The sequence below is a fragment of the Pogoniulus pusillus genome, chromosome 11, assembly GCF_015220805.1.
Source record: "Pogoniulus pusillus isolate bPogPus1 chromosome 11, bPogPus1.pri, whole genome shotgun sequence".
NCBI classification, from domain to species: Eukaryota; Metazoa; Chordata; class Aves; order Piciformes; family Lybiidae; genus Pogoniulus; species Pogoniulus pusillus.
Genome location: NC_087274.1, coordinates 9939245 through 9965184, shown reverse-complemented (window position 1 = coordinate 9965184; position 25940 = coordinate 9939245). Strand labels below are relative to the sequence as shown.

The 25940-nt window shown below is 42.5% G+C and overlaps 1 protein-coding gene across 1 annotated transcript; it reads left to right on the top strand.

Moving 5' to 3' along the window:
- The first annotated feature begins 1015 nt into the window (after positions 1-1015).
- On the top strand, positions 1016-25382 carry MFSD11 (major facilitator superfamily domain containing 11). The gene is made up of 14 exons (XM_064150934.1): positions 1016-1202; positions 1547-1720; positions 3790-3845; positions 4933-5040; positions 5980-6059; positions 6155-6251; positions 8360-8418; positions 10709-10833; positions 11650-11710; positions 12826-12891; positions 15102-15227; positions 16588-16762; positions 18615-18750; positions 20389-25382. The coding sequence occupies exons 2-14, from the start codon at positions 1625-1627 to the stop codon at positions 20554-20556; spliced, it is 1353 nt and encodes a 450-aa protein (XP_064007004.1). The 5' UTR covers positions 1016-1202; positions 1547-1624; the 3' UTR covers positions 20557-25382.
- Positions 25383-25940: the final 558 nt, after the last annotated feature.

Sequence of the window (25940 nt, the reverse complement as noted above, 5' to 3'; positions counted from 1 at the left end):
CTCTCCTGACTCCCTGAGGAGATGAAAGACAGAAGTGCTGTGCAGAGCCTGTGTGCTGGTGGCACTGAGCTATGAAGTTTCTCTAAGGTAGGAATAATTTTTCTTTTGTATGTTTGAATTTAGCTAATTAGGCAGCTTTCTTAGATGGCTTGCTTTGGTTTTTTTAATCTTGCTGGGGATTATTTTGTGGATGGAGATAGTATCTTATCAAATCATAGAATCACCCAGGCTGGAAGAGATCTCCAAGCTCATCCAGTCCAATCTAGCACCCAGCCCTGTCCAATCAACTAGACCATGGCACTAAGTGCCTCATCCAGGATTTGCTTCAACACCTCCAGGGATGGTGCCTCCACCACCTCCCTGGGCAGCCCATTCCAATGCCAATCACTCTCTCTGCCAGGAACTTCCTCCTAACATCCAGCCTAGACCTCCCCCAGCACAACTTGAGACTATGTCTCCTTGTTCTGCCATTGCCTGGCAGAAGAGACCAACCCCACCTGGCTACAGCCTCCCTTCAGGTAGTTGTAGACAGCAATGAGCTCTGCCCTGAGCCTCCTCTTCTGCAGGCTGCACACCCCCAGCTCCCTCAGCCTCCCCTCACAGGGCTGTGCTCCAGGCCCCTCACCAGCTTTGTTGCCCTTCTCTGGACACATTCCAGCACCTCAACATCTCTCTTGAATTGAGGAGCCCAGAACTGGACACAGCACTCAAGGTCTTACAGTACTCTTTTTATAAACTAGTATAAACCTTGTCAAGATTAGGACATCCCTGGAAACATTCCAGGTCAGGCTGTTTGGAGCTCTGAGCAGCCTGATTTCACTGAAGATATTCCTGCTGACTGCTGACGGCAAGCTCCCTTTCAACTCAAACCGTTCTGTGATTCTATGATTTCCAAGAAGCAAAAGAGTGGTTCCTTAAAACTGCATTTCCCATAGTGCCCAAGGGCTGCCTGGGCTGCGTCAGCTGCTGCAGCTTGTGCAATGTTCCTTATTTCCTGCCCAGCATGCATGGAAACGGTTCGTGTGTAGCAGTGTCTCATTTGTCCCTCGTCAGGTGACTGAGAGGCGGTGGACCGGAATCCTGATTTAGAACAATGGCAAGGAGCTGAGCTCGAGGTGTGGAAAACTGCTTTGTTCGGAGGGAAAATGATATCATGAGGAACTAACATGCTGCAGTCTGCTCTGCTAGCTTCATGGGAGAAGGTAAAGAAACTCTTGAGCTTTATGATCTTTCCCTCCTGTACCTGACTTTCCTATTTTTGTTTGGTTTATTTGGTTTCCCCTCCCTCAAATTACTGATTTTTGCTGTACATGATTTAAGAGACTTATCAGATTTCTTAATTAGTTAGCTGCTGTTAAGTGCCTTTAAGTAATCATTTTTGAAGCTTCCTTTTTGGGGTTTTACCCATTTTTGTTTGTATTTTTCTTTATTTTGTGTGTGTTTGGCCTTTTTGTTGCTGTTGCTGTTGTTGTTGTGTTGTTTGGTTTTCATTTGATTGTTTTGCTTTGTTTGATTATTTTTTGCTTTGTTTTCTTTTTCTAAGCAGGGATTAGCAAGAAACTTTTAAAAGAAAATCAAGTGAAGGAATAAAAAGTGAAGGAAGCAAACCACACACACACAAAAAATGTCTCCTGAAGCAAAAAAACTTTTCAACATCATTATTTTGGGACTCTCATTTATGTTTATGTTCACTGCTTTCCAGACATGTGGAAATATTGCGGTAGGTGTGAATCTCAAAACTTGCCATGTTTCTATCACAGCTATTTATCCTTTTTTTTTTGGGTGGGTTATCCTTTTTTTTTTGGGTGGGTTTGGTTGGGGTTTTGCTGTACTCTAATGTAAGAGTTGCTTTATTTGGGGTTGTTTTAATGTGCTAACCACCTTGACAGTTTGCCTCCTTTTGGTTTTGTGCTGGTTTGAGTGTTACCTGCTCCCCCAACACTTAAGAAAGTCACCCAGACTAGACTGAGCTGAGCTGGGAATTAGAATGAAGCTTTATATTTACAGTTTAACACAATACACAAGCAGATATTTACAATCTATACAACTAGAGACAGAAATAGGCACGTTAAAAAGTGATACAGAAACACAACAGCCCTCCCAGAAATCAGAGTCCTCAGGAGGGGCTCCCAACCGCCCTTCCACCTCCTTTCCACTCCTCCTCTACCTTACGTTCAAGGTGAGTTTGAAGAATTGGCCAGGAGGGTTAGGAAGCAGAGGGATTAGTTACACAGACAGCAGATTAGGGAGAGAAGGGAGGCAGCCAAAGCCAGAGAGGCCAACTCTGTTACCTATATTTATATCAGTATTACATCTCAGCAAGCCTATGAGTGAAGTAGACATCACCATTGTTTCCTTTTCCCAGCCTTTAGTCTGATTCTTCTCACCAAAATATTTCAGCTAGCTTCAAACTAGCCCAGGTTTAGTGTTAGATTAAGTTGGTTGAGTGGATAATGATGCAGTTTACTTCTTTAGGATAGCACAGCTGCATGTGTCACCATGCCTGATTTCTTCAGAAGCTGATGGATCTTGGGAAACAGTTGAACTTTATAATAGTGTCTGTTTTGATATTTGCAATATTTAACAGTTACATTGCACCTTCTGCTTATTCTGCATAGCCCCTTTCAAAACATGTACCCACATTGTTATTATTAACCATGCCCCTGATTTTTCCTAGAGTGTTTTGCCTACTCTAACATATTTTTTCTGTTCTCACAAACTATCCATTGAGGGGGACTGTTGAGGATAGCATCTGACAAGTAGTCAGACTTCCACAATTGCTAGAACTGCCAAGTCACCTTCCATCTGAAGAAGTAATTTCCTGCTTTAGTATTGTGTTGCTTTTTGCCTGCTGAAGAAAAAAACAGAGCATAACATAACCCCAAGTTTACTGTTAGAAGCAGATTGCAGTCTTACTGTTGACATTTTTAGACTCCTGCTACTGTCACACTTAGCCCAGATCCTCTAACTTGTGGCATTGCTTCAGCATTAGTTACATGCCTGAAGGACAGTTAGATTTCAACATACCTCCTGAGCCTGCAGGTCTTACAACTTCTCTTTGCTTGCATGCAAAAATACTTCCTAGGTTCAGACATCTAAATGTCCTTCACTGCACTGCAGAAATAACTACTTAAGGTAGTTTTTGTACAGCTTGTAGGACAGCATGTCCATGAGCACAAGTGCAGCCCAGGGATCTTTGAAGTTCTGCTTTGATTCACAACATCTCTCTGAAGCAGACACAGTGCTCGTGTAATTTATTGTCATTAAAGTCATTACAAGTGACTTTCCATCAGATCTGCCTGCCAGTTCAACTAACTGTATGGTCTTGTGATCACTAAAGCTGATTCAAGTGGGGAAAAAAAAGGAAGAGGGAAATAATTTGAAGCCACAAATGAACAAAAACTCTGATCAGAAGCTCATAGTTAGGTGAAATTAAGAGTATTTTGACACCTCTTCTCTTTTTCCCCACTCAAGATTGTCACACATTTCTACCTAGGAGAGGTGTTTAGTCCAACAAACATTTTGTGAAATATTTCAAGGTCTCTGATGAAATAATTTTATTATCCTAAAGTACTAATTACTGCTTCAAGCATAGATGCTTCCCTACCCAATATCTCCTTCACCTTCATTGTGGAGGTAGTGTGAGTTACGTAATTAACACTTCACATTATTTGAAGGGCTTTGTAGAGTCTATCAATGATCGATTCTGATGTTTGCTACTGACTTCAAACTGATGCAAGTGTTGTCAAGATGTATTCTAACATGCTACAATGTATGCTTTTCCCACAGCAAACTGTTATCACCAATCTAAACAACACAGAGTTTCACGGCAGTGGCTACACGAGGTAATTTGCACAGATCATCTTGTTACTTTACTCCTTGGAGGGTGAAGCTGGTTGTAATTCTGACTCCCAAGTCATTGTAGTGTTCTGCTGACTTCACAGTTTAATAACATAGTTAAAGCACTTTGAAACCAGGCTTCTCCCCTTCACTCTGCTTTGAATTATTCCTAGTTGAACTACCTATCTGGTTTGCATGTTTTCTTTGTGGGGAGGGGGAGGTAAAAAAGAAACATAGAGTTATCACATTTTCAACCTTTTGTCTTAGGAGATGAAGAATGTATAAGTTTTAAAGCTGCTGAGGCCTTGCTTGTTAGCCCTTGTGCAACTCTGTGTGTTTGTGTAGGGTAGGTGGTGTGAATCAACTTCCAGGAGATACTGCAAGAGAAATGTGAAGGGAGCAGTCAGAAAGATGAGAAGAAAAGCCACAAAAAGCCAATCCTGTTTGTTAATTGCACTGACAAAGCCAAACTTGCCAGGCATGATCAGGGATCTTTTGTATGCCAAAGGAATCTGTCACTTAGGGAAATTTAGTTGCTGCTTTGAAGGGTTCACTGTCTTAATTTAAACTAAAAATATGCCTGGCACAGAATCTCTTTGTAACATTTCTGTAGTGTGTTTGGCAGAAATTGAAAACTTGACTGATAAATGAAGATTTGGAGCATTCTCCTCTATGAGTACTGGGCACAAAATAGAATAATTATTTTTAATTCAATGTGACAAATTCATGTTGTACCTTACAAGACCTTCTTGTCTGCAGTAGTTTGAGAGTCTCTTCAGCAATCCAGCAGGCACTGTGCCCTCCTGCATTCCCATGGGTGAAGGTGACAGAAGAGAGGAAGGAGATGTCTGACCATGAAAGTTACACAGTCACTTGTGCCTGTCCTGAACTTGACGTTTTGGAGTAGCCTGAACATTCTCAAATCAGTTTCACTTATAGCCTGTATTTTAAATACTTAATTAACTGTGCTTATAGCCCATATTTTAAATACTTAATCAGTTGCACTTATGCCCTGTATTGGAAGTACTTAATCAGTTGCACTTATGCCCTGTATTTGAAGTACTTAATCATCTTTGTTGTTTATTTATGTAGCATGTCCATTATTTATGGAGTATTCTCTGCATCAAATCTTATCTCACCTTCAGTGGTAGCAATAGTGGGACCTCAGCTCTCCATGGTTGTTAGTGGTCTATTTTATAGGTAAGTATTAGATTTGAATTTTTTCCTTGGAAATCTTCATTTTCTATTTATTTTTCACACTTAAGGCTGCCACACCAGACATGGAAGGGTGCTGGCTAAGGAAGGCATCTTGCAGAGGTACTGTTTGTATCAGTAGATGTGTAACTGCAGAGAGCTTCAGCCCTCTAGAAGCAGAGTGTGTTTTTGCCACAGTATTTCCAGACTGTGCTGACTCTGGCCATCAAGTCAGGAGAGGTGATTCTTTCCCTTTGCTCTTGTGAGACTCCTCCTTGAATACAGTGTTCAGTTCTGATGTTCCCATCATAAGAAGGACACAGGGCTGTTGGACTGAGTCCAGAGGAGGTTACAAAGATGATTCAAGGGCTGGAGCACCTCTGCTACAAGGATAGGCTGAGGGAGCCTAGTGAAGAGAAGACTCCAGGAGACCTTAGAGCTGCCTTCCAATAGCTGAAGGGATCCTACAGGAAGGCTGCAGAGGGACTTTTCTTAAGGATGTCTAGCAATAGGACAAAAAGGAATGGTTTTAGGATAAGGAAGAGTGGGTTTAGACTGAATTGTGGGAAGAAGCTCTTCAGTATGAGGGTGGTGGGACTGGAGTAGGTGCCCAGAGATGTTATGGATGCCCCTCTCTGGAGGTGTTAAAGGCCAGGCTGGATGAGGCTTTGAGCTGGCAAGTCTAGCTGAGACGTGTTCTTGCCCACGGTGGAAAGGTTTGAGTAGATGCTCTCTAAGGCCCCCTCCAACCTAAGCCATTCTCTGATCTTATGATACCTGCATAATGAAGTAAAGTATCCTTTTTTCATCTGCACTCTAAACTGCTTTCCAACATCACTTAGGAGAGAGTAGCAGATTTGGTAGATGCTGAGTGAGAGATCTGATTGTGAAAGAGCATCATCTGCTTTAAGCCTGTGTTCAGTAAGCTGTTCTGTTTTATTCTAGCCTATACATTGCAGTTTTTATCCAACCTACAACATGGGCTTTCTACACTGCTTCTGTTTTTATTGGCATTGCAGCTGCTGGTAAGAATTGTTCCTGCCCTGTTTACTAATCTTTACTGTATTTCAATATTCCTCTAAAATATTATTTCCTGAGGAATATATTCCATATGTTTCAGTGCTCTGGACAGCCCAGGGAAATTGCTTGACTGTAAATTCTGATGAAAACACCATTGGAAGGAACAGTGGAGTATTTTGGGCACTTCTACAGTCTAGGTAAGCTTTATTTGATAATCTTTTCTTGGTTGCTTACACATTCTGCTTTTTACATTTGCCAGCAAGTGGGAAACTGCATCAAGAAGTACTCCACGGATGCCTTGCAGTTAGTGAAGTGAGAGGAAGAGCTGAAAGCAACATTTCTATTGCCTAATTCTGTTTTAGAATGCTATCTTAGGATCTTATTTTGTTCTAGTATAGAACAATGAGTGAAAGCTGTAGGTTGCAAGCCTCTGCTCTGGATGTGAGATACAGTTCTGTTGGGGAGCATTTGATATTTGTAACAGAAATCCTGTTGACTCTGGAGGGCTGCACTAATTTGTGTCAGGATACTGAGTGCATTTGTAAGCCCTGATGGTCCTGAGTAACTTCACCTGACACTTCCACCACACCCTTCCCATCTGCCAGTGGGCCCAGGAGCCCCATTTAAACTCAGCTCTGGGCTTCTACTTTTACTGGAGAGGTGGCAGTCTTCAGGTCTGCTGTAGCTATGCCTGTGTGTGGCTATAGATCCTGGTGGTCTAGACCCCAGTGTGTAGAGTGACTTCCCTTGTCACTGAGGACCTGTGTGACAATTAGCAGACCTGACTGTGGCCTGTTGGCTGACTTTCTGGCTTGACCTCAGACCTGCCTTATTGACAGAAGCTTGTATGATGGTCTGGACTCCTGGCTGACCCTGCCTGCAGTCTTTAGGTCTGCTCTTTGTACCTCGTCTAAGTATTGTGGGTCTGGACTTCAGCTGATGAGGCACCTTCTCTGCTAGGTGTTACCTCCTGACTCTTAGCCCTCCTCTCCTGAGAGAGCACCTGGACCTTGCTGCTCACTGGCAACTTGAAGATAAGGTTGGACCTGGAGGCTAGATATTGGAAAAGACTTAAGCTTTGAGTGCTGCCTCAAGTCAAAATGTCAGCAAAAGGCTTGGCATCAAGAAAGGAAGTGAGAACAGGGTAAAAGAAGCTGTGTTGCTGCTACTGAGTTATTATGTGCAGATATGGTTTGTGCCTCTCAGGAGAGTGTCACACAGCTAGGATAAAGGGAGAAATAACAGCAATGTGCAAGGAGATAAGAGCTGCAGACTTGAAGAGTGACTAAAAAGGTTGAGACTTTCCTTTGGAGGAAGTGTCTGAGAAGATAAAACTGATGGGTGTTAAACCACAAAGGCAGCAGGTGCACTGAGTGTAGAACTCTTGTTCACCACGTGCTGCTGTGCTAGAACTTAAGGAAACTAGGAGAGGGTTTGAAACAGATGCAGTTTCTTTATACAGTGAGTGATTAAACATCTGAACCTTGTTGCCACAGGAGCTGGGATTATGTCAGCAAGATCAGAAAGGGACCAGATAAATTATTTGCAACAGGTCTGCAAGTGTCTCCTGAAGAGGGACACCTTTTACCACCTCTAGTAAAGCAGTACTGGATACTGGGGGATAGTGAGAGGAACGAGTTGCTTAGCCTAGTGAGCCTGCAGTAGGTGGCACCGCTGATACTGTTGTGAGGAGGGAATACTCTGAGTAGAAAAAAACATCACTTTGAACCAGTAGCATCTGTCTTTTGTTCCTTAACATGTTATGTTATGGGAGTAGCAGTTTCCACAAACTCAACTAATTGTGTGTTTTACAGTGAGTAAAATGCATACAAATGAAGAAACCTGAATGTAAGGCTTCTGAATCAGTATTCCTTCAAAACTGCTACATTGTAGAAAGCTGGAGGTAGGGACCCAGAGTAATTAACAAGCAATTTAGTGTTGCTGGGGCAATACTCCAGGCCAAGACGTGACTCTTCTAAGGCTGTATAACAAAATCATCTCCATAAATGTCAGCTCCAAAATTTTGTATTTAGAGAGAGGCAGCTTAGGTGCAGACTTTTCTGTTTTTTTTTTTTTTTGGTCACCACTTTATATTTTGGATCCTGAAATTGTCTGGCAAGCATTATGGGAAAGAATCCTCTGTTGTGTTTGAGTGAGCAGTTTATATGGAGAGTGACTAGTCTTTATTTCTTCCACAATGGCCCAGTCCTAGTTTTTGCTATGCAGAACATTACTATTGTGATGTTACAGCCTTCATCTTACCACAAAAAGTACTGCTCACCTGTCTTGTCCTTTTTGTTCACAGCTTGTTTTTTGGAAACCTATACATATATTTTGCTTGGAGAGGAAAAACTCACATATCAGGTGAGTATTGCTTATTTGTATGAAAGGCCATCCTTTTAAGTGTGACAGCATAAATAGGTGGAGTGATGGATTGGGAAGTGGCAAGAAACCTGTGCAATAGCAGACAGCTTTTTTGTTTCAATTTATTGATAGATTCTACTTTTGTAGTATGTTTTTGCTTGTATTCTGTGGTACTCACAGCCCTTGTGTTCTCTTTGTTGTTCTCCAGTGTGCAATGCATCTTGAGTACCTATTTTTAGGATATTGTCACAAATGCTAGTGTAGGATAAGGGTTTTCTTAGGATAAGGTAAGTGTAGGATAAGGATAGTGTAGGGTAAGGTAGCATAAGAGCTACTCTGGGAATTTTCCCTGTGCAGGATTATGCCAAAGTATGCATAGTTCTGGGAAGAAGACATTGTGGAATGGCTGTGTGTTTAATACACATGCTGCTCTCTTCCAAAGTCAGTTCCTGCTCTAGACTGTCTTCCTCCAAATTGTATTGGAGACTGATTAAGCTCTGAAGGAAAGGAAAAGCATCCCAGTTCACTTCCTGGCTGCACTGATCATTGTACTGGCACAAAGCAAGACACAGGTTAATGAGTGCAGCTGGACAGAGAGTGGGCAGCTGCTGCTGCTCCAACTGTCAGCAGTGCCAGAAGAGTGTGTGGAGAACTCAAGTGTTCCTTTCTTGCCACAGTTAATGAAGACTTGCTGATGGGATTGTAATTACTGATACAGTGGGTTTTCTTCTCATTTGACATGGTGCTAGGTTGGTAAAGAGCAGGAGTCAGAGAGCTGTGAGCTTTATTAATATTCCTAAGAAGCTGGAGAATGGTTGAGACTCAGTGGTTTTAAAGCAGAGCTTTTTGGCAGCTGTTCAAGGCAAGGTGGGTGGGAGATCAACTAAGGAGTAGAGCAAAATGTAATATTTTAATTATAGAAAGCAAGCATTGCTTGAAAAACAACATTTTATAAACAAATAGAGTTGTTTGTCCTGTTCTCTAATGACTGAGTTGTTGTTACTGTAGTCTTAGAGTAAAACACCTACTTGAATGGTAAATTCTCTCCATGTTTAAAATATGAGGCTGCTTCTGCTGTAGTCAATCAGGAATAAAATGTTGACTTTTAAATGGTAATTATTTGGCCTCAGAAATACTGCTCTGTTGAGATGAATAGTGCACTTTATGCCTCTGCTGGATCCATCCTTTCAGGTTGTTTGCGGACACCTGCATGTTAACTCGGCACAGGTTAATTTGTAAAGGTCATCTCCCACATTCCTTCACCTTGAGCACAGAGGATTACGTGTTATTAAAAGCACTGGAGACATTGGGAACCTGGTGGGCCTGAAATTCTGTGCACTCTAAGCTTCATTGCTCTTGCTCACCATGGAATAGAGCAATTAACTATGAGGGAGTTCCGTTGTTACATTTCTCTCGTCTCTAAATACCTTGAGACTCCTCTTTATTAAGAAGTGTTGATATTGGAAGACTTAGCAGCATTTAAAAATCAATTCCTCCTTCCTTTTACTGCCTACATAAAAATATTAGAGGCAGTTCAAGGTGAAGCACCTCATCTCTTTTTGATCTCTAATCACACAGGAGTTATTTTTAATTGACACAGAACAATTTTACGTTTGCCTTTAAGCTAAAGGGGAAATAAATCCGAGCTTAGGCAATATCTTCAGAATCATTGACTTGTTCAGCCACAACTATTAGCTGCTTCTTGGCTTTTTTCTGTCTGCTTAATATCCATAAATGGGAATGATTTCTGCAGTACAGGCTTGGCTATGCCAAACAACTTGGTCAGTGCAGCAGTGCTGGGCAGAGGTGATCTTCCTCCAGCTGTGCTTTGTGTGCTGTCATATTTCCTTGCCTCTAAGACCTTTGCCATTGACAAGCCTACCAGTTTGGGATGTTATGGCACTGGTATTTCTGTTGCTGCTTAAGAGCTCTTGTTGTAATTTGAAGGGGCTTGGGGTACTTTACTATGTCCACTCAGTTCTATGAATCTTGAAAGATGTCCTTTCTTCTGCTAATAATTTATACTTCCTTTGTTAATTGGCTCCTCCTTGGTCATAGCCTTTGCATGGCAGAAAATGCGAGCGGCACTTTAGCATGCCGATACTTTATTTGCGTCATAAAACTGAGACAGGAATTTGCCAGCAGCTGGGTATCTTTTGATCCATCTGGAAGGTAAGCTAGCAAATCAGTGTTATGTAGTATGTCTGTACTAGTTCTCTTGAAGGTAGTTGAATTGGTTTGAATGTCTTTTTTGCACATGTAGTTATGGGTCCTCTTTGTTTTTCCACAGAGAGTGATCGCAGAACTGTCTTCATTGCTCTGACTGTTATCAGTCTTGTGGGCACAGTTCTGTTCTTTCTGATTAGGAAACAAGAGGACACAAAAACTCCAGGAGAGGAAGATTCTGCTAATGAAATCCTGGGGGACAGCTTGTAAGTGCTTATGGCAATAACATGTTGTCACTTACCTCTTTGTGTTCCTACTCCTCACTGCATGTTTTGGGTTCCCTTCCCCTTCTCTACAGTGAAAACATGAAAGGTATGAACAAGCTGTTCTGTAGAATTTCTAGATCTACTAGAGAAGTGTGAATTAATGTTCTTCATATGACCTGTTTTCAAGGGTTGCATGCAGTACTGCACATTAAGCTTTTCCACTAGTAAGTAAGAACAACCTACCTCTCCTTTTTCTCTGTTGATTATTATTAAAGACAAAATCACCTTTTATAGTCTGTCTTGCCTTCAGAAACACAATTTGAAGCCTGGACTAAACAGGTTACTCCCTTTTTAGCAGCTTATCTTTGACATACTGGAACATCTTTTCATATCTTCTCTAAATATGTATTACATACATACACCCTGATAAATACCTTAGTAATGCATAGGTACACAGATGGGTAGATTCAGTACAGTTTTGCCTGAAGCATCAGTTTAAATATTTTTTGCTTTAAAGAAGGCTGAAAACAGTGGAAAAAACATCAGTATTTCAGTGGGAAAAAAAGTGATCAATGATAAAGTTGCTCAAGAGAAAGCTTCTGTTAAGCAGGTTAATTTTTGAATGGCATTCACTAGTGCAGAGAGCAAATTTTGTGGTTAGCAGTTTAGATTCTCAAAGCTTTTCAGAATATATTAGCATATTGCAGTGAATGCTGGGCTAGAAATTATTATAGAGGAAGCTGAAAAATGAAGCTGCCTTCCTGTGTAGTGATGTGGTTATTCTGTTTTCCATTTTGACCAAGTCATTTACTTACCCAGGTCTGCACAAAACAAATTGACGAGAGCAGTGGCTGCCTTCAGTAAGTACTGTTTTGTGTAAGAGTTGCTTCAGAAAGCACTTGATATCTCCAGCTCTCCCTGATTCTGCTGATAACTGCTGATCATGTACAAGCCACTTAGAACAACCATTTGTGAACACATAAGGTTTTAAGAATTCCTTTCAGTTATTCTGCTTGGAATGTAGACCTTCAGAGGTGACATGCTTGGAAAAATGACTGCCAGGTGGCAGTCAGACCCTCATGAGGGTAGTGGAATAGGTTGCCCAGGGAGGTGGTTGGGGCCCTATTCCTGGAAATATTGAAAGTGTTGCTCAACACAAACCCTATGAGGAGAGGCTGAGGGAGCTGGGGTTGTTTAGCCTAGAGAAGAGGAGGCTCAGGGGTGACCTCATTGCTGTCTACAACTACCTGAAGGGAGGCTGTAGCCAGGTGGGGGTTGATCTCTTCTGCCAGGCAACCAGCAACAGAACAAGGGGACACAGTCTCAAGTTGTGCTGGGGGGAGGTCTAGGCTGGATGTTAGGAGGAAGTTGTTGGCAGAGAGAATGATTGGCATTGGAATGGGCTGCCCAGGGAGGTGGTGGAGTCACCATTCCTGGAGGTGTTTAAGCCTGGCTGAGGCACTTAGTGCCATGGTCTAGTTGATTGGACAGGGCTAAATAACCCCAGTTCCCTCAGCCTCTCTTGATAGGGTTTGTGTTCCAGGCCCCTCACCAGCTTCGTTGCCCCTCTCTGGACACGTCCCAGCACCTCAACGTCTCCCTTGAATTGAGGAGCCCAGAACTTGACACAGCACTCAAGGTGTGGCCTGACCAGTGCTGAGTAAAGGGGAAGAATAACCTCCCTTGTCCTGCTGGCCACACTGTTCCTGATTTAGTCCAGGATGCCATTGGCTCTCTTGGCTACCTGGGGACACTGCTGGCTGATCTTCAGCCTACTACCTATCAGTACCCCCAGGTCCCTTTCTTCCTGGCTGCTCTCCAGCCACTCTGTCCCCAGCCTGTAGTGCTGCTTTTTTAGCACTACAATGAACTCAGTTTGTTGAATTTGAACTTCTTTTTTGGGAAGAGCAAAAGAAAGTGTAAATGGTCTTAATGTTCTTAGCAGTTATTAATTTCCATTATCATGTCTTTACAGAGAAATCCATAAAGCTGAGCTTCACCAAAGAGATTCTGCTTCTCAGTGTTACAACAGCCTACACAGGTATGAAGCAAGCAGTGTCAGGGCACAGCTTAGCATTTTAACCCCCAGAGCAAGACTGCAATTCCAGATCTCTGCAAACAGGAGAGTTACTTCTGACACTTCAGTTCTGGAAAATGGTTCCATATGGGAGGAGGGTGTGCCTAAACCTGCATGTGCTAGCAGATATAGTAATGCCTCGTCAGTTGTGAGTCACCCAGACTGAGGGTTAGGCAGGACTTAGCTGTTTTCTGTGTGATTACACTATCAATATGTTCTGTATTGTTCAGTGCAATTGCATTGCATTTGAATTAAAATTGTTGTTGAAGGATACTCTTTCCAGTGTCCTCTTCACTGAAGCCTGGGAGATGGCTTAGTGTTCATTTCAGTCTTGGTTCTATTGGGAAGAAGTTTAGCCATTTTCAGCTGTTTTTGTCACTAGTACTTGCTGTGGCAAGAGCTCTCTTTCTTCTTAGCAACTGTAATTGAGCCTGCTCTGCCATTGTTAGACCAAGGTATGAGGTGTCAAATAAATACATTTGCTTTAGCTATATACTAAAGTGATTCTTCCACAAAAATACTATAAAATGTTACTGGGATCCTTTAAGGACTATTTTTGGGTGGTTTCTTGCTCCTTAATTGACTTCAGCTGCAGATCTGTTCATTGTCACGTTAAGTTTTGGGAAGAATTGCTGCATATTCAGACCCTCAGCTCTGAGTAGCTGTTAGGAAAAATTGTCTTTCACCTACAAGAGCTAACAAGAGTCTTAAATATGAGCAGACTAGAAGCAGTGCTGTAACACCTGCTGTGGCTTACACTCAGCTTTTGGCAGAGAAATAATAGTAGCTGTGAAGCCAGCTTGTGCCATCCACTATTCTTGAGTTAAGTTACTTCACAGTGTTGTGTTAACACAAATTAACTAACCTCAGTGCCTCCTGGATGGTTTAGTTCAAGCAGAATGTGAAGCAAGGTAAGAAGGGATGGGAGTCAGTAAGGTTTTGCCTGATTAATCTGCAATTTGGGCTAGTAAGTAGCAGAAAAACAACCATCGATCCAGCTTGGAAAAAAATTGCTGCCATCTGGTGGCTCTTGGCCAATATTGCTGCTTGATGTGGGAAGACAAAAATCCCACGAGGCCAAAATTGCTGGTGGGATTATTAAGACTGCTCAAAGCTCATCTCTTTGAGGCTCTGCAGTTACCATGTTGGGTAACCTAACCTGTGTAGATCAGGGTATAGTATGCTGTATTTTTGCAGTAGCACAGAACAACCACAAAAGCCTGTTTTTTTCCAAGAGCCTCTCTTTGAGCATGGCATTTTGCATTGGTTTAAATGCACTCTCTGTAAAAGAAGTGGCATTTTGATACTGCTGGTTGGTTATAATCTGTTTGACACAGTGTTTGCTCGTGGTAATGGTAGTAGAAAGAAATCTTTAAGCTTTTGAACTGACAGCAGTTGTTTTTTCTCCCTTTCAGTTCAGTATCTATAGTAAAGTTGCAGGCTATTGTGGGAATCTTAGCTCTTTTGGTATCTGGGGATGCAGAGAGGCTCTCAAGAATGCCATAGAGTGATTTGGGTTGAAAGAGACCCTAAAATCATCTAGTTCTAACCCACCTGCCACAGACAGGGATACTTCTTACCTAGAACAGGTTGTTCAAGGCCTCATCCAGCCTAACCTTGAGCACTGCCAGATTTGAAGCCTCCACAGTTTCTCTGGGCAACCCATTCTAGTGCCTCACCACCCTGATGGGGAAGGATTTCTTCCTAATGTCTGATCTACATCCAGCCTGAAACCATTACCCCTTGTCCTGTCACTTCTTGTCTTTGTAAGCAGTCTCTCTCCAGCTCTCTTGTAGCTCTCTTCAGATACTGAAAGGTTGCAATAAGGTCTATTTGGAGCCTTCTTCAGGCTGAACAACCCCACAGCTTGTGTGGAACAAAATAAAACCCTTAGATATGTGACATTCCAGAGTTCCTGAAAAGCAGAAGTCTAAACTATATGTAGGGATTGTCATGAGAAGCAGGACTAAACCCTAGTGCAGTGTCACTTCAATAGAGCTTTTGTGAACTGGCACAGGAGAATATCATCATTAGAGTTTAAAATCTCCTATTTGCTCCTAATATTTGAATGTATGCCTTGAAAAGGTACTTTAGGGAAAGAAAACAACAGCCTTTAGGCATAACTTTTTAATAACTTTGATCTCATCTATCCATTTTGTTTTGTTTCTTCAAAGGTTTGGAGTTAACCTTCTTTTCTGGAGTATATGGAACATGCATTGGTGCTGTGAATAGGTTTGGTAGCGAGGAGAAAAGCCTCATTGGGCTCTCTGGCATTTTTATTGGTGTTGGAGAAATTCTAGGTGAGTCTTATATTTACTACCTTCTAGTCCAAAAAGGGATTAAGATGATGTAGCTATTGGAAATGTTTATATTTCACTCTATAGTGATTTTCAAGCTTCCAGCAATGATTATATGAAGAAAAGAAGAAATGTTGGAAATAAAATTGTCAGTGTGGTTCCTTACTGCACTGTGAGTTATGCTATACCCTGTAAAGAGAATGTGGGCCAAGATGTGAAATAGTGGGGACCATGAATCCTAACATTTTGTGTTCTTTTGGGGTTAGTACAAAGACATAAATAAGATTTAGGGTACAGTGTTGTTAGGGAGCTTTCAGCATTTGCATATCCTGTTTTTAAGTAGCATCTGCTTAGATTTTCGTTAGTTTTTAAGTGGTGCAAGACACTTATTAAATATTACAGTAATGAGTTCTTTTAAAAAAAAGGTTAGGTGGTGTTAAATAAGAACTGATCATTGAACAAAATTGAATGCAAGGAATGTTTACTAAGTAAATGATTCTGGTTTTGTGCCTAAACTTAAGGACTGCGGTGTTTAAAGGCAGCTTGGATCCATAGAGATGCTGGTTTTGTTACTGGCAATTAAGAGCTAAGCACCAGGTCATCCATGTTCACTGAGCACTGTTGCAGTGCTGGAGGAAACAGTGGCTGCTAGGAGAATATTGCAGAAAAGCTGAATATCTTCTGCAGTCATCTGATAAATCTCTTGCCTGCGCTTCTCAGGTGTGTCTGGCAATCCAAAGGTTGTGCTGCTGGCAGCTCAGGCAGAATCATAGAATCAGTCAGGTTGGAAGAGACCTCCAAGATCATCTAGTTCAACCTAGCACCCAGCTCTATCCAATCAACTAGACCATGGCACTAAGTTCCTTAGCCAGGCTCTTCTTGAACACCTCCAGGGATGGTGACTCCACCACCTCCCTGGGCAGCCCATTCCAATGCCAATCACTCTCTCTGTGGAGAACTTCCTCCTAACATCCAGCCTAGACTTCCCCCAGCACAACTTGAGACTGTGTCCCCTTGTTCTGTTGCTGGTTGTCTGGCAGAAGAGACCAACCCCACCTGGCTACAGTCTCCCTTCAGGTAGTTGTAGACAGCAATGAGGTCTGCCCTGAGCCTCCTCTTCTGCAGGCTGCACACCCCCAGCTCCCTCAGCCTCTCCTCATAGGGTTTGTATTCCAGGTCTTTCGCCAGCTTTGTTGCCCTCTGGGCTCCTCTTCCTATCTCTGTCTTTCAGTTAGCCACTATGGGCTTTACAATCAGAGTTTGTCATCTTTCATCTGTTTTTTTTTTTCATTGCAGCATCTTCAGTTTGGTTCTGGACATCTTCACTTCTGATGTAATCATTCAACCTTTTCCACTTGCACAGGTGGAGGCATCTTTGGTTTGCTGAGCAAGAACACTCGTTTTGGCAGGAACCCCATTGTGATGCTGGGCATCGTTGTCCATTTCATAGCCTTTTATTTGATTTTTTTCAACATGCCAAATGATGCCCCCATTGCCCCTATGGAAGGAACAGATGATGTTGCTTACATGATTCCAAGGTATGCAAATGTTTTTCTTCAGTTATAGCAGCCAAAGATGCATGTAAAGAGCTCGTTCCTGCAACAGAAAACTCCTGGAAGCTGTCTTCCTTCTCCATGTAATGACTAATGCCACAGAAAAGGCCTTCAGGAATCCTCTTTATTAAAAGTAGATATTCTAGCAGTGTGCACCCCAATTAGGAGTTTAAATGGCATAAGAATAAAAAGCATGAACCATAGAATCCTAAAATCTAGGGGTTGGAAGGGACCTCTGGAGATTGTCTAGTCCAACCCCACTGCTAAAGCAGGATCACCTAAGGCAGGTAGCACAGGAATGCATCCAGGCAGGTTTTGAAAGTCTCCGGAGGAGACTGCACAACCTTTATGGGTAACCTGCTCCAGGGCTCCAGCACCTTCACAGTGAAGAATGTTCTAATCATGTTGAGGGTGCTCCAGCTTGTACCCATTGTTCCTTGTCCTGTCACTGGGCACCACCAAAAAGAACCTGGCACCTTCATCTTGACAATCACCCCTCAGATATTTATAGGTATTATCCAGATCTCTCAGCCTTCTCTATTCCTAAGTTACCCCAGTTCTCTCAGTCTTTCTTCACAGGAGAGTTGTTCAAATCCCTTTATCATTGTTGGACTCTCTCCAGCAGATCCATCTCTCTTGAGCCCAAAACTGTACAGACTATTACAGGTGTGGTCTCACCAGGGCACAGTAGAGGGGGAGGAGAACCTCCCTAGACCTGCTGGATACTTTTCTTGATGCACCCCAGGTTAAGTTGGTAGCAATTTTGTCCCTGGGAACTGACATTCTTGACATGTAGTGCAGTGGTGAGACCAGGAACTCTTGTGTGCTGGGTGGCAGGAGTTCAGTTTGCTATAAACCAACATTTGGCTTAATTTTACTGCAGCTGGGAGCACCTTGCACTTTCATATTGCTTTCCAAAGTCATTCAATGGTTGTTGCCTGAGTCTACCTGGAGCCATGCTGTGCTTGTCTCACTTAGGCTTGGGGGAAGACTGCAGGGATCTTCATCTCATCATTGCAACTTACTTCTGGGGTGTATTTTCCCAGTTTGTGTGAAATTGCACTTTTGTCACTTTGTGCAGACAGCTGCTGACTTGCAGTTTTGAGCATTTGTGTCTGTGCTGGTGACACTTCTTTAGCTGAAGCATTTTACTGCAAAGTCAGTTGGTGTTGCTGTAACATTCCTGCAGCTTCTATGAACTCCTCCTGTGTTTCATCACTGCCTCGTGAGTGCTGTGGCTCCAAGCACCAAAATGAACTCTCCTAGTGGTTCTAATTCACTGTAGAACTGACTGCAGGTCATAGTTACAGAAGTCTTGGCATTTAAGAAATGAAAATCTGATATAACTCTGCCTTTTGCCAAGCAAAGTGTCTCCAGCTGTTTTCCAGTGAAACTTCTAAGTTTGGTAACTGTCATCCCTTGGAGCTGCCTTCAGTACCTTAAGGAATCCTACAGGAAGGCTGGAGAGGGACTTTTTGTAAGGGTGTCTAACAATAGGACAAGGGAGAATGGTGTGAAGCTGAGGGAGAGCAGGGTTAGACTGGATCTTAGAAAGGCATTCTTTGTTATGAGTAACTCCAGAAGAGGCTGCCCAGAGAGGTTGTGGATGCCTCCTCCCTGCAGGAGGCTGGATGATGTCTTGAGCAGCTGAGTTTAGTTGGGGGATATCCCTGCCCATGGTTATAAGGTTGGAGGAGATGATCTCTAAGGTCCCTTCCAACCTAAACCGTTCTGTGATTCCCTTGTTTCTTTCCAAAGAAGCCTGCCAGAAATATTTTCTTGGTGTGTAAGCTGCTTGAAGTTACATCTTCTAAACTTGATCCACTTTCTCCTCCAGCAAAGAGGTGGCCATATTCTGCAGTTTCCTGCTGGGCCTGGGGGACAGCTGCTTCAACACCCAGCTCCTCAGTATTTTAGGATTCCTCTATTCAGAAGACAGTGCTCCTGCCTTTGCCATCTTCAAGTTTGTGCAGGTAATACAGCTCACAGCCTTTTGAGAGTGACTGTTGGTTTGTTATTGAAGTGCTGCTCTTGTTTTGTTAAGGAGCTAGGAACAATTATGCTTCTGCAAAGGATTTCAGCTTGGTTTTGTCTTTCATGGGAGACAAAAAAGATTTTTAGGTGGGAGTAGCTTGACTGTAGAGCTTGGTGTGGTTATGTAATGAAGCTGCTATTAAGTTTGGAGGGAACTTAGTGGTGGGAATTGTAGTTTTAAAGGCAAAAGTCTAGTCCAGTTAACTGGATTGATTTTATTTAAATCATCATTTACTGAATTTATTTACTCAAGTCTTTATCAGAGGGATGTGAGTTGAAAGGAGACAAGTTGTGTAAACAGTAGTTCACGTGTTTGTGGATGTTGTATCTTATCACTGGGAGTTTCCAGGTGGCTGTGCAGACCCAAGAATTAAATTAGGTGTCTTTCAGCTGTCTGAATGCCAAATTAAAAGCATCTATGGTAGCTCAATGAAAAGTCTTCCTACAACATGAATACAGATGCTGTGTTTTGGATAGATCACTTCACTGACTGGCACTGATCTTGTTTGGTGACTGAACTTTCCAGGTCAAGCTCTGTGTTGATCAGAGGTATGGACACAGAAATGGTGGTGCAAAGCACTCTGTGTGCATGGTCACACCAGCAGCAAGCTGATGCTAGAAGCAGAGCTCAGCTTAAATCTAGTTTAAAAGATGACAGCTGCTTGCCTCAGAAAGCTCTTTTCTTTTCCTTTGTGCACAACTCTGTTTTTATATCATTCTCAGTGCTATGAGGATAGGCTGAGGGAGCTGGAGTTGTTCAGCTTGGAGAAGAGAAGACTCGGGGGAGACCTTAGAGCTGCCTTCCAATACCTGAAGGAATCTTGTAGGAAGGCTGGAGATGGACTTTCATGAGGGTGTCTAGCAGCAGGGCAAGGGGGAAGGAGAGTAGATTTAGACTGGATCTTAGGAAGAAGATCTTCAGTAGGAGGGTGGTGAGACTGAAATAGGTTGCCCATGGAGGTTGTGCATGCTTCCTCCTAGGCAGATGTTCAAGGCCAGGTTGGATGAGGCCTTGAGCAACTGAGTCTTGTTGAGAAGTGTCCCTGCCCAGGGTGGGGAGTTTGGAGCTGATGATCTCTAAGGTCCCTTCCAACCTCAGCTGTTCTGCAGTGATTTGGTGGTGTGTCAGAATCTGAGACAGACATAGAATATCAATATTCTTTAAATGAGTTCTAATGACAAATGTAATTTAAAAGAGAGTAGAATACAAATAAGACCCACTGCTTGTCAAAACCTCCAGCTGTTCTGCTGTGCAGTAGTTTGTGATGCTCTGAAACTGTAAACAGCTTTCTGGGCTTTGTCTTGAAGCCTTCCTTGGTGATTTTGCTTCCAGACAAACTGTTTTCAAATACCAGAGAACTGCACTTGGGATGCTACAAACACTTCTGCGTTCTCATTCTGCAGTGAACACTACTTAAATGAGAAGTAAAAACTACATCTGTTGTGTATCAAAACATATGTTGAGGTTTGAAGATTATTTTATCTCCTAGAAGCTTAGTGCTGAGAGTTGCATATTAAGCTGTAGTAGTACTTGTGGAAATCCCCACTAATAATCTTTTTTATGTGTTTTCCCTCAGTCCATCTGTGCTGCAGTTGCATATTTCTACAGCAACTACTTCCTTCTGCAGTGGCAACTCCTGATCATGGTGGTTGTGGGCTTCTTTGGAACAATTACCTTCTTCATAGTGGAGTGGGAAGCAGCAGCAGCTCTCGCTGCCCGTGGCTCAGACTACAGCAGCATCTGATCTAGACACCATGCCTGGTCCTGTGTAAGGAAAAACACTGTCAAATGATGAGAGATGAAAAGACCAAGTTGCAGCAGAGCTTAAGCTGGAGGGAGCTACTACTAAATCACCATCAATCTAACAATGTGAAGCATGGGAAGAGGAAAAAAAAGAGCCAAATTGGAAAGGCTTTTTTCCCCCTCCTTGCTTTAATCAACTGAACGTGGTGTGCATGTTCTTAAAGCTGTGCTGTGAGAAGTGGAAGGAAACGTAGACATCTGAGTATTGAACAGTTCTCTTCTGAGATGTACCTTTCAGAATGTAATTGCCTAATTTCACTCCACCAGGCACTACAGAATTAGTTTCTTTCTTTCTTTTTTTTTTCCCTCCCTCTTAAATTATTTTTCCTATATTCTCATTCTGCAAGCACTTCAGTTGTGGTATGGAATGAGTGATATTTTTATGAGGCACATGATATCCCAGAGTGTGTCTGCACAACAGAAATCAATTTAGGACATTGGCTTTTTTCAACAATTAGATATGTAGAAGTATTTCTGTGAGGAGTTTTGCTGCCTTATTCTGTACCACCCAGCTCCTGCTTCGTGTGCTTGCATTTTACCAGGTGCAAGGGGGTGGGTTGGTTGGTTGTTGGATTTTTTTTTGGGGGGGTGGGTTTTTTTGCTTGTTTCTTGTTTGTCTTGCTTTGTTTCTGCTTGTTTACAGAAAGGGAATGAGGCTGTATTGTGACAGGAAAGGTTTTGGAGGAATTTAAGGAATTAAGGTGTCTGTGAAGTATTGGTCGTTGAAAACAGCTTCTTGGTTCAGCATCTCAGGATGGAACTGTTGGGATGGCTGCTGAAACTCTCTCAGGGCAGTGCTATATGAAGGATCACAAGTCATGGCTTCCCTCCCAGATTTCAAGGAACTTTTCCTCATAATCTCTGATGAGAGCACTGTCTAAGTACAAGCCAAGTGCAAACCAGATTCAGAATGTGAACTGCAAGGAAATAATCTGAATAATCTTGCAGTGTTTGTTTAACTGCATAGTCTAAAAATACCTGACAGGCTTGATGCAAATGGTTTCATTCAGTGTATTTTGGGAAGCCTGTGCTGTAATCTTATGCTGCCAAATGGCACAGTAATCAGACTTTAATCCAAATATGTTAGAGATGATGTCATTCAGGCAGCAAGTGCAACTCACCTTCATTTTTATGTCTACATGACTCTCTAGGACTTGCAGTTTTGTTTCTGTCTAGTGGGCAAACAAGATGTGACTGGGAGCCGTGGGGACCAGGAGAAGATGGTTGTAGAGACTCCATGTAGCTATTTTCAGAGAAGTTACCACTTGCCAACCTTTTTTTGTGCCCCAGTCAGGGTGTTGATGTCTTATCTTTAAAGACAAGCTAATAAAAGTGGACTCAGTATGCATCAGTATCTCCTGCATGTCAGAGCTACATAGGTGTACTCAAGGTTAAACTTGATGAGGGACCACAGTATCTCCTGTGACATTTGCTGTCACTTCTGCTCTTGCAGGACATGTAACACAGCTCCCAGGAAGCACCACAGCAAAACAGCAGAAAGGGATTATCTTATAGACGTATGGAAAGGGATCTTCACATTCATGGCAGGTTTTTGCTGTGAGGTGTTAATGGGAGGATGAGAGCACACCTGAGCACTTGGCAAGCAAAGAAATCTGTGAGACCAGCCAGGAGGAGAGAGCCTTTGTGTATTCCCAGGAGGTGAAATGAATGATGTAAAAGAGAATGAGACAGAGCACACATTTATCCAGGGGTTACCTGAGCCATTCCAATTTGTCAGGCAAACTGAAAAGGCATTTGGTATTCCATCAATATATATTCAATTAATGTGACTAGCAGCACTCTAATGCATCTCAGCCTCTCCTGTCATCCTCTGACTTGAAGTGTACTGTAAAAAGTGTAGCTGATGGGATGCTGCTAGTGGTTAGCATTCTCTTGTTGCTACACAGGATGTTAGGGGTTGGAAGGGATCTCCAGAGATTGAGTCCAACATTTGTATTTTCACTCCAGTACCCAAAGGGATAAAGAGAATTTAAAAAATATCTGTATTTTTTAAGATAAGGAATTACTGAGTCTTGTCTGCAAAGTCTCTTCCTAGGCCTCATTTTCCCTTAGGTATTCAGTGAGAGAAAGAAGACAGTCAGGAACCTAGAAATGCTTTGAAAACAAAGCCATTTATTTTAGCTAGGTTACAGCTCTTGGGAAGCTGCTTTTTAAAATGGTCATCCTTCCTGCTGAAGCTTTGTGGTGTGGCTTTGTGGTGTGCACAAGCCATGATATCCACTGTTGTGTTAAAAATGAAGTGGCTAAGTTTATGTGGTTTCATCAAGCCTTTTGAGACTGACTTTCAGGGATCCTAATGAACTAGGACTTGTGGATTTTTAGTACCTCTCTGAATCTGGTGCTTTGCAGTTTAGAAGTGTCAGGGCTGGAAAGAACTCTGAGGGTCATCTAGCACCAATCCCCCTGCCATGTGTAGGGACCACCTCACACTAAATCAAGTTGCTCAGAGTCCCATCTCGCCTGGCCTTAAATGCTTCCAAGGATGAGGCTTCTACTTGGTCTGATGATCATCTAATGTTAGAAGGCTGTTTAGAGCTGTTTCTTGAATTGTTAAAGTGAGTTGTTAACTTCTGTGGCAAATTTGGCAGGGAATCATGAAATTCTTCAAATTGCATCATGGATAATCTTTTTTTTACTATTAACTATGTAAGTATTGCTTTGACATCTGCTCTTGAGAGACTGTTCTCAGTTAATCAAGCTGACAATTGCTCATGATTGTTTTTCACTTCCATTTCTTTGATTTGACAGAAGGTGAAGAATCCACCCAGCTGTCCACAACTGTTTGGTCATAGCCAATGCTGACATCCATTTAGGAGTACATCTCTTAATCTTTTTATCAGCATTTACCAGCCCTGAGCCTGCATCCTGTTCATTTCACCTCCCTGGCCTTTGAGCAATCCCATGTTAATCTGAACTGGGAGCTTACTGTTAAATTAAGTGGGATTTGAGAAGTGGCTTTGGCAATATTTGTGATATTGTGGGTTTGGTTTATATTGAGGATTTTTATCTTCATAAGCAAAAAAGACACAGGAAGTTGCTTGGATTTCTTCAAAAGAAGTCTTCATTTTGTTCTGGTTCTTCCTTAATCCTTTCAGGTTATTAAGGTTTAAATCTATCACATCCCAAGATTTTTTTTTCATACAAATGCTAAAGAGGAAATGAAAACTGAGTGCTTCCAGCACTTGAGTGCCAAAAGGATGATGCTCTAAATTAACCTTTAAATGCCTGTCATACTTTAGTCTTGTCAGTTGGCGTTCATTTTGGTATGAATGTACAGAAAGAGGAAACTTCTACAGCTGTGGATCTGGTTCATAATTAAGGGATAGGCTTTTATCTTGTGTTAATTTAATAGATTCATGAAATGGTTTGAGTTGGAAGTGGCCTTGAAGATCATCTAGTTCCAACCCCCTTATACCAAATTGCTTGAGGCCTCATCCAGCCTGGCCTTGGCCACCTCCAGGGTACAATTTCTGTTAGCAAGTTGAGGTGAGGAAGGACCTCCACTTGGAGCATGTCCTTTGTAAATCAGTCTAATCTCTGCATTTCTCCAGAAACAGCTAAAGTCAAACAAGAAGGCTTCTGCTGGTGTAGTTCTTTCAGTTATGACTATTTTAAACTCTACAGGAACACCCCAAAAACTTCCCAGTGAAGTTTGCTGGTGTGATCTAAGTGTAGAAACCCAGAACTCCAGCACTGTGACAGTTAACCAGCCACAGAGAGCTCTGCTTGACTTCAAACTCCACAAGTTTACTGAAGCTGGGGAATGTGGCTCCCTGGACACCAACCAAAGTGCCAGTAATTAATTGCTGCAGAGGTTGCCTAGCAGCTTGCTTCTGCTGGAAGAGTAGGTGGGTATGAAGAGAAACCTCCTTGTTTTCTGGGGCAATGATTAATTGTTTGCTGTCAGTACAAGTAGGAAACAGTGTCGTGAACATCATGCCGGTAGACACAACACTCAACTTTGACTCCAATTGTACAAGTATGTTAATTAAAACAGGACCTCACCATCAGGGTTGTTTGTTTTCTCCTAGGAAAATGTGTTTCCAAAGGCTTCCTACACATCACTGCTTTCCTTGGAAGTCTTGGAGCTCCACTCGTGCTAATTGAATGGCAGCAGTGGTTAATGCCACGTTTTTCCTTGCTCCTTGGTAGGTCTTCTACTGTGCTGGCAGAAATAGGAAATGGGAGTGTTTAAAGCTGGGGATGAAGTTTGAGATTTAGCTGCTTAACAAGGTGCTTGCTGCTCTGATACCACCACTCTGGTTCAGAGGCAGGGTTGAAACTGTTTCTAGCACTTGTCATGGATAAACTCAGAATGATGCTTTAATAAGTTTAACTTCAGGGGTTGTTGGTACCACAGAGAAGCACTAAGGATGTTTGTTCCACTCATTTGAAAGTGCAATAGAGAGCAAATCTGGGACTGAGAAATTTCTCCATGGGGATGTGAGGAGCTGCTGCTGTTGACTCAATTTCTTTCTCTGCTCTCTTGGTTATTTCCGACGTCTCCTCTGCCAAGCTGTCCTTTCTCTTGTTTACATTTTGGCACTGCAGAAGTCCAATTTAAGTGATGAACATTTTCTAACCTTCATGAAAGATGTCTTGGGGTTAGAATTGGTGATAATTGTGAACAGGCTCACGGTGATGATCCTAATGAAAATGCTGATTTCCAGTGAGTGCACCAACTCTCTGCTGCATTTCTTTGCACGGGCACAGCCACGCAAATAAAACTGAATCACAAACAAACAATGCTGTTGTTGCTCTGCTTGTTAAGTTGTCAGAGGTGCTCTTGTTGCTGTTTTCCAAAGCTCCTGTCGTGCCTGTAAAAGAGAAACACATTCCTAACTGATGGATCTCAGAAATGCTTTGCTGGAAAGGCTGATGGAGACGGGGCTGTGCGGCTTGTAGAAGAGGAGGCTCAGGGGTGACATTGCTGTCTACAACTACCTGAAGAGAGGTTATAGCCAGGTGGAGTTGGGCTCTTCTGCCAGGCAACCAGCAACAGAACAAGAGGACACAGTCTCAAGTTGTGGCAGGGGAGGTCTAGGCTGGATGTTAGGAGGAAGTTGTTGGCAGAGAGAATGATTGGCATTGGAATGGGCTGTTCAGGGAGGTGGTGGAGTCACCATTCCTGGAGGTGTTTAAGACTGGATGAGGTACTTAGTGCCATGGTCTAGTTGACTGGATAGGGCTGGGTGCTAGGTTGGACCGGATGATCTTGGAGGTCTCTTCCAACCTGGTTGATTCTATGAAAAGGGAAATGTTTGGTTTAGTGCTGAGCAGCCCTTTTGAAGCACCTAATTGTAG